Consider the following 13,637-nt stretch of genomic DNA (forward strand, 5'->3'; position numbering starts at 1 on the left):
GTCCTCCGCTGACCACACCAATGCTGCCTGTGTACCCCTGTAACCTTTTTTAAACTGCATTGAGCCAAATTTTTTGTTTAAGGCCTACTACCTGTGTCTGTCTGCGCCACTCAATACAGCTGTCCTCCTCTGAAAAAAGCTGAGCGTCAATTGTCTGGTTTTCAGCCTATAGGAATTTGAAAACTGCATTGGGGCTACTACTTCGGTAGGGCCTACTAACCGTGTCTGCCGCTCCAAGGTGTTCTCCTGGTAGCATTTCCTGAGCTTCAATTTTCAGGCTCTCGTCAAATTTTGTAATATAACACTGCATTTGGCCTACTTGTTTTGTTGGCCCTACTAACGGTGTCTGCCGCTCCTTCCTGTTCTCCACTGAACAAACCAGTGCCGCCTGTTTACTTCTGTTTCCAATTTTGAACTGCATTTAGCCTACTTACTGATTTGGGCCTACTCGCTGTGTCAGCCTCTCATTACAGTTGTCCTCCACTGAACAAAGCAATGCCCCCTGGTTAGTCCTGTTAACAATTTTGAACTGAATTTAGCCCACTTTATTCTTTGGGCCTATATCTGTGTTTCCTCCTCATCCTGCCCATTGCCCAGCCAGTGATAGATGAGTCTGCTGGTACATTGCCCCAGACCACTACATTCCCCTTGCACGCTACACAGCCAGAATCTGACCCTGCTGAAAGTCAGGTTCCCCTTCCCACATACTATACCACCTTACAAGGGGACAAAGAGGAAGGTGAAGATGAAAGTGCAAGTGGGGAGGGGGCATACTCATTGGCGACGTCACTGGCACAGGGCCCCTCATAGTACGCAAAAGTGTCGTTGCCGGTGGGAGGCGCCCCCGCCGTGCGAACACACCGCCGTACTTTGAGGGGCCCTGTGCCAGTGCCAATGCGAGTGGGCCCCCCTTGCGTGCTCAGGATCACAGCACTTTCAAAGTTTAAATACTTACCTCGCCCTGCTCCACTGACGTGGTCCAGATTTCCTGGGCCCACAAAATACTTGAACCAGCCCTACCCCCCACAACTTTAGCCAAATGACCCCCAATTTCCAATGCCTAACTATTATTGTAAGGGAAATTAAGATTGACAAGCTTCATTAAGAAGAATGTATGTTTTTGCCATTAAAATGGGCACTCTAGGTGTTTTCCTGGCCCCCACTCACTGCCGACTATGCTGCCCCATTGACTTGCATTGGGTTTCGTGTTTCGGTCAATCCCGACTTTACGACATAATCGGCCGATTTCACTTCAAGATTGAGGAGGATAATTTGCATATTCCAGGTGCCTTCTGGGAAAAGCGAAGAGTCTCCCTAATCAAGAAGATCGTTGGGTACAGCCGGGACCAGCTGCTTGGAAAGCATCACCAAACCTGCCTGTAGGACATTATTGCAAGAAAGCTTGGCTGAGTAGATTACACAAGAAGGAAAACACACAGCAAGTCAGCAGGATCTAGGAGCAACATGGCAGATGTGACAACCTACATGGTGAGCTGCAGCATGTGCTACATGTTCACAGATCGACCAGAAGAAGAATCCAATTTCACCTGTCAGAAGTGTAGACTAGTGGCCCTTTTAGAAGAAAAGGTGCGGGGTCTGGAAGAAAGAATAGCAACTTTGAAACTCATCAAAGAGAATGAAGACTTCCTAGACAGAACAGAAGCATCTCTACTGGTTACAGAAGGTGAAAAAAGTGTCAGAGAACCTTCAAAAGCAGATGAGTGGAAGCATGTGACCAAAAGAAGCAAGAAGACCATGAAGAAATCACCAACCACACAACTGAAGAACCGATATCAAATCTTTGTAGAGGATGAAGATGGCACACCTAAGGATGAAGCAATACCAGCAAGCAAAAAAGAAAAGGGCACACAGCAACAAGTGACCGCAAAATGTACAGCCAAGAAGCAACGAAGAGTGGTGGTGGGAGACTCACTACTGAGAGGCACAGAAGCAGCCATCTGCAGACCGGACATAACCGCAAGAGAAGTATGCTGCCTTCCAGGTGCGATGATCAAGGATGTGACCGATAGGATACCAAAGCTCTTCAGCTCCAAGGACGTCCACCCATTTCTTCTGATACATGTTGGCACCAATGACACGGCAAGGAAGGACCTACCGACAATCTGCAAGGACTTTGAAGAGTTGGGGAAGAAAGTAAAGGAACTGGATGCACAGGTAGTTTTTTCTTCTATCCTTCCAGTAGACGGGCATGGCACCAGGAGATGGAACAGGATCCTTGATGCGAACAACTGGCTAAGACGATGGTGCAGACAACAAGGATTCGGATTCCTGGACCACGGTGTGAATTACTTGTTCGATGGACTCCTCGCCAGAGACGGACTACACCTCAACAAACCTGGGAAACACACATTCGCCAGAAGACTCGCTACACTCATCAGGAGGGCGTTAAACTAGAAGAAGAGGGGACAGGAAGAAAAACATTAGACTCGAACAAAGAAGACCCAGGAAAACATACTCAGAAGGGAGGTAAGAACATTTCTAAAACAATCCACAGCGAGGAGATTGGAACAAAACAAAATCCTCTAAACTGCATGCTCGCAAACGCCAGAAGCCTGACAAACAAGATGGAAGAACTAGAAGCAGAAATATCTACAGGTAACTTTGACATAGTGGGAATAACCGAGACATGGTTAGATGAAAGCCATGACTGGGCAGTTAACTTACAGGGTTACAGTCTGTTTAGAAAGGATCGTAAAAATCGGAGAGGAGGAGGGGTTTGTCTCTATGTAAAGTCTTGTCTAAAGTCCACTTTAAGGGAGGATATTAGCGAAGGGAATGAGGATGTCGAGTCCATATGGGTCGAAATTGATGGAGGGAAAAATGGTAACAAAATTCTCATTGGGGTCTGTTACAAACCCCCCAAATATAACAGAAATCATGGAAAGTCTACTTCTAAAGCAGATAGATGAAGCTACAACACATAATGAAGTCCTGGTTATGGGGGACTTTAACTACCCGGATATTAACTGGGAAACAGAAACCTGTGAAACCCATAAAGACAACAGGTTTCTGCTAATAACCAAGAAAAATTATCTTTCTCAATTGGTGCAGAATCCAACCAGAGGAGCAGCACTTTTAATACTATCTAATAGACCTGACAGAATAACAAATCTGCAGGTGGTCGGGCATCTAGGAAATAGCGACCACAATATTGTACAGTTTCACCTGTCTTTCACTAGGGGGACTTGTCAGGGAGTCACAAAAACACTGAACTTTAGGAAGGCAAAGTTTGACCAGCTTAGAGATGCCCTTAATCTGGTAGACTGGGACAATATCCTCAGAAATAAGAATACAGATAATAAATGGAAAATGTTTAAGAACATCCTAAATAGGCACTGTAAGCGGTTTATACCTTGTGGGAATAAAAGGACTAGAAATAGGAAAAACCCAATGTGGCTAAACAAAGAAGTAAGACAGGCAATTAACAGTAAAAAGAAAGCATTTGCACTACTAAAGCAGGATGGCACCATTGAAGCTCTAAAAACCTATAGGGAGAAAAATACTTTATCTAAAAAACTAATTAAAGCTGCCAAAAAGGAAACAGAGAAGCACATTGCTAAGGAGAGTAAAACTAATCCCAAACTGTTCTTCAACTATATCAATAGTAAAAGAATAAAAACTGAAAATGTAGGCCCCTTAAAAAATAGTGAGGAAAGAATGGTTGTAGATGACGAGGAAAAAGCTAACATATTAAACACCTTCTTCTCCACGGTATTCACGGTGGAAAATGAAATGCTAGGTGAAATCCCAAAAAACAATGAAAACCCTATATTAAGGGTCACCAATCTAACCCAAGAAGAGGTGCGAAACCGGCTAAATAAGATTAAAATAGATAAATCTCCGGGTCCGGATGGCATACACCCACGAGTACTAAGAGAACTAAGTAATGTAATAGATAAACCATTATTTCTTATTTTTAGGGACTCTATAGCGACGGGGTCTGTTCCGCAGGACTGGCGCATAGCAAATGTGGTGCCAATATTCAAAAAGGGCTCTAAAAGTGAACCTGGAAATTATAGGCCAGTAAGTCTAACCTCTATTGTTGGTAAAATATTTGAAGGGTTTCTGAGGGATGTTATTCTGGATTATCTCAATGAGAATAACTGTTTAACTCCATATCAGAATGGGTTTATGAGAAATCGCTCCTGTCAAACCAATCTAATCAGTTTTTATGAAGAGGTAAGCTATAGGCTGGACCACGGTGAGTCATTGGACGTGGTATATCTCGATTTTTCCAAAGCGTTTGATACCGTGCCGCACAAGAGGTTGGTACACAAAATGAGAATGCTTGGTCTGGGGGAAAATGTGTGTAAATGGGTTAGTAACTGGCTTAGTGATAGAAAGCAGAGGGTGGTTATAAATGGTATAGTCTCTAACTGGGTCGCTGTGACCAGTGGGGTACCGCAGGGGTCGGTATTGGGACCTGTTCTCTTCAACATATTCATTAATGATCTGGTAGAAGGTTTACACAGTAAAATATCGATATTTGCAGATGATACAAAACTATGTAAAGCAGTTAATACAAGAGAAGATAGTATTCTGCTACAGATGGATCTGGATAAGTTGCAAACTTGGGCTGAAAGGTGGCAGATGAGGTTTAACAATGATAAATGTAAGGTTATACACATGGGAAGAAGGAATCAATATCACCATTACACACTGAACGGGAAACCACTGGGTAAATCTGACAGGGAGAAGGACTTGGGGATCCTAGTTAATGATAAATTTACCTGGAGCAGCCAGTGCCAGGCAGCAGCTGCCAAGGCAAACAGGATCATGGGGTGCATTAAAAGAGGTCTGGATACACATGATGAGAGCATTATACTGCCTCTGTACAAATCCCTAGTTAGACCGCACATGGAGTACTGTGTCCAGTTTTGGGCACCAGTGCTCAGGAAGGATATAATGGAACTAGAGAGAGTACAAAGGAGGGCAACAAAATTAATAAAGGGGATGGGAGATCTACAATACCCAGATAGATTAGCAAAATTAGGATTATTTAGTCTAGAAAAAAGACGACTGAGGGGCGATCTAATAACCATGTATAATTATATAAAGGGACAATACAAATATCTCGCTGAGAATCTGTTTATACCAAGGAAGGTGACGGGCACAAGGGGGCATTCTTTGCGACTGGAGGAGAGAAGGTTTTTCCACCAACATAGAAGAGGATTCTTTACTGTTAGGGCAGTGAGAATCTGGAATTGCTTGCCTGAGGAGTTGATGATGGCGAACTCAGTCGAGGGGTTCAAGAGAGGCCTGGATGTCTTCCTAGAGCAGAACAATATTGTATCATACAATTTATTAGGTTCTGTAGAAGGACGTAGATCTGGGGATTTATTATGATTGAATATAGGCTGAACTGGATGGACAAATGTCTTTTTTCGGCCTTACTAACTATGTTACTATGTTACTCGACCCGACTTTTGAGATAGTCGGGTTTTGCGAAACCCGACTCGACTCTAAAAAAGTCAAGGTCGCTCAACCCTAATGGAGACTGCTGAGTTTGAACATTTTGATAGATGTGTTATTGTCCATAGTCACAGTTTTTGACTACAGTAGTTACTGCCCAACATACTCCCGTTTTTCACATCTGACATGTCGCTTTTTGTGGTGATAACTTTGGAATTCTTCACAAAGGACAATAGGAAACAAATGGATCTCACAAATTATTTTCAACATCTCTTGAATCCAACAATACCCTGTATACGGTTGTACACTACTGTCTGGGCACATGGCAGGGTTAAGAAGGGAAGGATCACCATTTAGCTATTTGAATGCATATCTTGTTGGAATAGATTCCAGACACAATGTATTGGTTACCTGGCAGCTCAAAATATGGCTACCACAATCCGGCTTGGCACTATCTATTCAGCTTTGCAGATCCCAAGGATTGCCTTGCTCAACATTCTTTACATGGATCTGTTGTTACGCAGAGATCCCTAGGCTTGGGTCATGGTGTTACCTGCTGTTCTGTGGAGTGAGGTGGGATGACGAATAGTCAAGTAGTTGGGTCAGATCCACGAGGGCAGAGAAAATACAAAATCATAAGAAGCAAAATTAGTCACTAAGGGGTCGCAGCAGCTGAGCACAGAGGACTGAACCAGAGGAGAACAAGGCTGTATCTGGCATCTTCCTGCAGTTTGCTTTGAGCTTTAGTAGGGTGTGGTGCTTTCCAATTGGCGAAAGCAGGAAGCAGATTACTCCAGATGGACAGCACACACACCTATGATGCCTGACTGGATGGCACTACAGTTCACAGAAACCCTAATCTAAGTGGCTGAGCAGAGCCTGCACCATCCAGAGCTTCTGGTTCCGATATCTCCTCCATCCCCAGTGCTGCCTGCACAATGAATGAGGCCATGCCTGGTGACAGAAGTAGAGGTGGCAGGTGCAGATCCTAGACGAGATGGTACACACCATTTTCACAAGCCTTAATATGACAAAATGCAGAAAACCAGAGTAGTTTAAAACCTCATAAAGTGACTCCATTTTGGAAATGACAATGAGTCGCCCCCAGGGCAGTGGAGTACTCGGTACCAGGTCCGGTCTCAAGGGGGAATGTCATGGTGGCTGCGACCCGGTTTATGGCCCTGGGCATCAACGTTAAAAGGGAACGGTCTTTTAAGGGAAAAGTGTTTAAAATCTGTCGTGACACCACCTGTGGAGTTCAGTCAATAGTGGGACCGATGCTGCATTAAAGGAGTCCTCTGGGGGATGTTGTGGCAGCACTGATGTTACACTTCCCACAGGTGAACCAGGGTCTTAAGACATAAGGTGTGAATGGTATGTGCCAGTGAATAAAGATAGGACACAAGTTGTAAGTCTTTACCTGGTTTACTGCAGTTGGCTGGCCACAGTCCAGGGCACCAGGCATGGGTGGTGGTATGGCCCGGCCAGCTCAGAGGCAATGGAGGGTCCCCTTCTCTGTTTGAGGTCTGTGAGCCTTTCGTCTAGCGCCTCTTGAAGATGAATTGCATGCTGCCTGAAGTTTCCTATAGTGTACTCTAGTTTCCCCCAGTCCTGGGACAGGTACCTGCACGACGGGCAGCTCGAGCCATTTTACAGGGACTCTATCACGCCCTGGGCTCCTTAGGTGCTGCTGCGTCTCAGGCGAGGTTTGGGCCAATTACATACAGTTCCTGGCACTCCGGTTCTGCTCTGTGTCCTAGAGTTCCACAAAATCCTCGATACCTGGTTCCAGCGCTTCGGCTTTGAGGGTGCCCGGTCACAGTTCCCCTCTGAGCCCTGTTCCTCTCCTTTGCTCATTTCCTCCCCAGGTACTCCACATCCAAGCCTCCAGGTTCTTTCTCCTTTCCCAGAGGCTGCAGCTCCCTTGTGGCTGTCAGACCTCTCTCCTGCTCTGCGGCTCTCCTAGATGTCCTTCCACTTCAGTGTTACTCTCCAACTAACATGACTCCTCCTCCAGGTCAGGATACATATAGCTGGGGGACGCTCCCCTGAATCCGGGTCTTGAGCTCCCCCTCCTGGCCTGGATTCGGAATGTGTTGCATGTGGGTGCCTTACCTGGTGAAGAGAACTTCCTTGCCTCTGATCATGACATTACCTTCCCCGAAGGAAGAAAAGCAACATCACTGTAGCCACCGGTTTCCTGGGGTGCTACATTAACATTCAGTGAATTAATCTATAATAGTGACTGTTTTGACTCCACAGCCACTTTCCAAAAATTAGCACGCAGTGGATGTTGGAGAGTGAAAACTTTGAATATACCATTTTATTACTCGCCACATAGTGCCCAGATTGTGCTCCAAGAGACACACACCGTAAATTAAGTGGGTTCTTCTCACAATAATAATGACAACTACATGGGTCCTAATTTTGATTTGGGCAAACTGAAAGGGTCAAAAGCGATGGGAAGATTTGACTTTGTGAAAGTGGATATAGATGGATTGGTTTATAAAAGTCATATTGTTATTTGAACATTTCCATTGAAGAAGAACTCACCTCCTCTTGTGGCAGCCTGTTGTGAATTCCGTTCTGGAGCTCCCTCCTGTGGTTGCTAATGGTATTTTTGTGAGTTCTGCCCTTGGGCTCCCTCTGGTGGTTTCGAGTGGAACTGCTGCTCCTTTAGGTAGCTGTAGCAGCTGCCTTCACTCATCGCCTTGCCTGGGTTTGTTATTTAAAAACAGCTAACATAGAAAAAACTCAGAAAAAATACATACCATGAGATACGGCCTTCCCAAAACCCTGTCTGATGACAAATGCACACTAAGCAGGATGCAGCAGGCCTCCACTGATAAAGGCTAGGGGCGGCACAGGTGCAAACTACTTGATAAAAACAGCCACCCCAACCAAACATTGCAGGGGTTGGCTGCCTAGCAGAAAAAATGCACATTGATATGACTCACATAGGACGCCAGTCACACTGATAAGTGTGGTGCACAGTGTCTGTATGCAACCTATTGATGACGCCCCTTGTATTAACAGGCGGGCTGCCCAGCACTAAAAAAATGCAGCACACAGTGACAGACGCCCCAGAAAAACCTAGCCAACATAAAGAGGCCTGGCCACATCCTGCAAAAAAGGATATGATAAAGTGCAAAAAAATGCATGCATATGATAAATGCATACACTATATGGGGTATTGGTTTAATATTTTGGCCAAAATGCTTAGTGTGCATTTGTCATCAGACAGGGTTTTGGGAAGGCCGTATCTCATGGTATGTTTGTTATTTAAACCTGCTCTGGGCTTTAGTTCATGCCTGCTGTCAATGTTCTTGGTTGGATTTGGTTCTCTCCTAGGATTTCTCATATGGCCTGTCCTTGTCAGCAAAAGATAAGTTTTTGCTAGTTTTTGTTTGTCCATTTGTTTGGACTCTATTGCTTGGCAAATATGTCTCTTTTTGTCCAGCTTGTCACTATGTCTTATTCAGGCTAGCTGGAAGCTCTGGGAAAGCAGATTTGCCCCTCCACACCGTGAGTCGGTGTGGAGTTCATTTTTGTAAACTCTGCGTGGATTTTGTAGTTTTTAATACTGACCGCACAGTATCCTTTTCTCTCTGTCTATCAAGTTTAGTATTGGCCTCCTTTGCTGAATTCTGATTTCATTTCTGTGTACGTCATTTCCCTCTCCATTCACAGTCAATATTTGTGGGGGGCTGTCTTTCCTTTTGGGGGTTTCTCTGAGGCAAGATAGCTTTCTATTTCCTTCTTTAGGGGTAGTTAATTCTTAGGCTGTGAAGAGGTGTCTAGGGAGAGTCAGGAACATCCCACGGCTATTTCTAGTGTTGTTGTTAGGATTAGGGACTGCGGTCAGTAGAGATACCACCTTCTCAGAGCTTGTCCCATGTTGCGTTTTAGCCACCAGGTCATATCAGTGTGGCCTCTTAACCACCAGGTCATAACAGCAGCCTGTTCCACTCATTGATCACCCCACTGTCAAAAGGTTTTTTTTCTAATATCCAATATGTGCCTCCTCCACTTCAGATTCATCCCATTGCTTCTAGTCTTTCCTTGTGCAAATGAGAATAAATCAATAAAGCTATTTTACATACTGTATATACTGGGGTATAAGCAGTCACCTAATTTTACCTAAAAAACAACCTGGGAAACTTATTGACTCGAGTATAAGCCGGGTATGCATTGTCCCCTCATCCCTATCCTTGTATGCGTGGCTCCTCATCCCTTTTCTTGTATGCAAGGCTCCTTATCCCTATCCTGGTATGATTGGCCCCCATCCCTATGCTTGTATGCATGGCCCCATCCTTGTATCCATGGCCCCATCCCTATCCTTGTATGCACGGCTCCATCCCTATCCTTGTATGCACGGCTCCATCCCTATCCTTGAATGCACGGCCCTCATCCCTATCCTTGTATGCACGGCTCCATCCCTATCCTTAAATGCATGGCCCTCATCCCTATCCTTGTATGCATGGCCCTCATACCTATCCTTGAATGCACGGCCCTTATCCCTATCCTTGTATGCACGGCCCCATCCCTATCCTTGTATGCACGGCTCCATCCCTATCCTTGTATGCACGGCTCCATCCCTATCCTTGTATACTTATACTCGAGTATATACATCAACTTACCATTTTTACAGACAGTTTTAGGAGAAATGTCCAAAAATATAAAGTTCAAGGATATTTTATTGATAAATAATTGGTTTTATTCTTGACAGATGACTGTACCTGGAGATCAGAGGGACAGCTGACATCTTCAATTTTAAAATCAGATGATCTTGAGATCTCACAGGATACAATTGAAGTGAATGCCATTACTCCAGATATACTATCATCCCTTCACAGCAAAGATCTGTCATCTGATTCAGTACCGACTACTAAGGAAAATCAAAGACCCAAAAGAGGCATTAAAAAACAAACTGTTCCTAAAGCAAGGAAGTCCTTTTCATATTCAGAATGTGGGAAATATTTTAAATGGAAACATCATCTTGATCGACACCAAAGAATCCACACAGGAGAAAAGCCTTTTTCCTGTTCAGAATGTGGGAAATGCTTTATCCACAAAGTGGATCTCGATAGCCACCATAGAAACCACACAGGGGATAAGCCTTTTTCATGTTTAGAATGTGCGAAATGTTTTGTAGAGAAAAAGCATCTTATCGAACATCAGAGACGCCACACAGGGGAGAAGCCTTTTTTCTGTTCAGAATGTGGAAAATGTTTTGTGACTAAATCAGATCTTGTTAGACACCAGAGACTCCACACAGGGGAGAAGCCTTTTTCATGTTCAGAATGTGGAAAATATTTTGGAGAGAAATATCTCCTTGTTAGACACCAGATAACCCACACAGGAGAGAAGCGTTTTTCATGTTCAAAATGTGGGAAATATTTTAACCAGAAATCAGATTTGGTTAAGCACCAGAGAATTCACACAGGGGAGAAGCCTTTTTCCTGTTCAGAATGTGGAAAATGTTTTGTGACTAACTCAGATCTTGTTAGACACCAGAGACTCCACACAGGGGAGAAGCCTTTTTCATGTTCAGAATGTGAGAAATGTTTTGTGACTAACTCAGATCTTGTTAGACACCAGAGACTCCACACAGGGGAGAAGCCTTTTTTCTGTTCAGAATGTGGAAAATGTTTTGTGACTAACTCAGATCTTGTTAGACACCAGAGACTCCACACAGGGGAGAAGCCTTTTTCATGTTCAGAATGTGAGAAATGTTTTGTAGAGAAAAAAAATCTTATCGAACATCAGAGACGCCACACAGGGGAGAAGCCTTTTTTCTGTTCAGAATGTGGAAAATGTTTTGTGATTAAATCACATCTTGTTAGACACCAGAAACTCCACACAGGGGAGAAGCCTTTTTTCTGTTCAGAATGTGGAAAATGTTTTGTGACTAAATCAGATCTTGTTAGACACCAGAGACTCCACACAGGGGAGAAGCCTTTTTCATGTTCAGAATGTGGAAAATATTTTGGAGAGAAATATCTCCTTGTTAGACACCAGAGAACCCACACAGGAGAGAAGCCTTTTTCATGTTCAAAATGTGGGAAATATTTTAACCAAAAAATACATTTGGTTATGCACCAAAGAAACCACACAGGGGAGAAGCTTTTTTCATGTTCAAAATGTGGGAAATGTTTTATCCGGAAATTGGATCTTGATAAACACCAGAGAACCCACACAGGGCAGAAGTCTTTTCCTGTTCATAATGTGGAAAACGTTTTGTGAAGAAATCACAACTTGTTAAACATCATAGAATCCACACAGGGGAGAAGCCAATCCAGCACGGGAGGTGACTATATAAATATTTTTATTTTAACCCCTTAACGCCCAATGAAGGATAGAGTCCTCCCACATGACCGTGTGTCGCCAATGGGTTGGCATGAGACTCCTGTGGTTGTCATAGCCGTATAGCTATGAGCATCGCCAAGCGGTTGGCACTCATGGCAAGTGAGCCAATCTGCTACAGAGAGCAGGGCTGCAGCCCTGCTCTCTGTAGCAGAAGCAATCAGACAAGTGCAGCTTCTAGTCTCCCATGGGGACTATTGAAGCAAGTAGATAGTAAAAAAAAGTTTTTAAAAATATTAAAAAATAAAAAAAAGTTCAAATCACCCCCTCTTGCCCCATTCAAAAAAAAAAAAAAAAAAATTTAAAAAAACAAACAAATATACACCTATTTGGGATCACCGCATTCAGAATCGCCTGCTCTATCAATATACAGTTAGGGCCAGAAATATTTGGACAGTGACACAATTTTCGCGAGTTGGGCTCTGAATGCCACCACATTGCATTTGAAATGAAACCTCTACAACAGAATTCAAGTGCAGATTGTAACGTTTAATTTGAAGGGTTGAACAAAAATATCTGATAGAAAATGTAGGAATTGTACACATTTCTTTACAAACACTCCATATTTTAGGAGGTCAAAAGTAATTGGACAAATAAACATAACCCAAACAAAATATTTTTATTTTCAATATTTTGTTGCAAATCCTTTGGAGGCAATCACTGCCTTAAGTCTGGAACCTATGGACATCACCAAACGCTTGGTCTCCTCCTTCTTAATGCTTTGCCAGGCCTTTACAGCCGCAGCCTTCAGGTCTTGCTTGTTTGTGGGTCTTTCCGTCTTAAGTCTGGATTTGAGCAAGTGAAATGCATGCTCAATTGGGTTTAGATCTGGAGATTGACTTGGCCATTGCAGAATGTTCCACTTTTTGGCACTCATGAACTCCTGGGTAGCTTTGGCTGTATGCTTGGGGTCATTGTCCATCTGTACTATGAAGCGCCGTCCAATCAACTTTGCAGCATTTGGCTGAATCTGGGCTGAAAGTATATCCCGGTACACTTCAGAATTCATCCGGCTACTCTTGTCTGCTCTTATGTCATCAATAAACACAAGTGACCCAGTGCCATTGAAAGCCATGCATGCCCATGCCATCACGTTGCCTCCACCATGTTTTACAGAGGATGTGGTGTGCCTTGGATCATGTGCCGTTCCCTTTCTTCTCCAAACTTTTTTCTTCCCATCATTCTGGTACAGGTTGATCTTTGTCTCATCTGTCCATAGAATACTTTTCCAGAACTGAGCTGGCTTCTTGAGGTGTTTTCCTGCAAATTTAACTCTGGCCTGTCTATTTTTGGTATTGATGAATGGTTTGCATCTAGATGTGAACCCTTTGTATTTACTGTCATGGAGTCTTCTCTTTACTGTTGACTTGGAGACAGATACACCTACTTCACTGAGAGTGTTCTGGACTTCAGTTGATGTTGTGAACGGGTTCTTCTTCACCAAATTAAGTATGCGGCGATCATCCACCACTGTTGTCATCCGTGGACGCCCAGGCCTTTTTGAGTTCCCAAGCTCACCAGTCAATTCCTTTTTTTCTCAGAATGTACCAACTGTTGATTTTGCTACTCCAAGCATGTCTGCTATCTCTCTGATGGATTTTTTCTTTTTTTTCAGCCTCAGGATGTTCTGCTTCACCTCAATTGAGAGTTCCTTTGACCGCATGTTGTCTGCTCACAGCAACAGCTTCCAAATGCAAAACCACACACCTGGAATCCACCCCTGACCTTTTAACTACTTCATTGATTACAGGTTAACGAGGGAGACGCCTTCAGAGTTAATTGCAGCCCTTAGAGTCCATTGTCCAATTACTTTTGGTCCCTTGAAAAAGAGGACGCTA

The 13,637-nt window shown here is 43.8% G+C and overlaps 1 protein-coding gene across 2 annotated transcripts in view; it reads left to right on the forward strand.

The window, feature by feature from the left end:
• Window positions 1–13,314, forward strand: part of LOC138663194 (zinc finger protein 345-like) — a 306,522-nt gene extending 293,208 nt beyond the window's left edge. For both annotated transcript variants that reach the window (XM_069749349.1, XM_069749348.1), the window contains one exon: window positions 10,163–13,314. In XM_069749349.1, coding sequence (XP_069605450.1) covers window positions 10,163–11,679 — 1,517 coding nt within the window. In that variant the 3' untranslated portion in view covers window positions 11,680–13,314. The remainder of the gene's footprint in view (window positions 1–10,162) is intronic.
• The last annotated feature ends 323 nt before the right edge of the window (window positions 13,315–13,637 follow it).

This window comes from Ranitomeya imitator, chromosome 2 (genome assembly GCF_032444005.1).
Source record: "Ranitomeya imitator isolate aRanImi1 chromosome 2, aRanImi1.pri, whole genome shotgun sequence".
Lineage (NCBI taxonomy): Eukaryota > Metazoa > Chordata > Amphibia > Anura > Dendrobatidae > Ranitomeya > Ranitomeya imitator.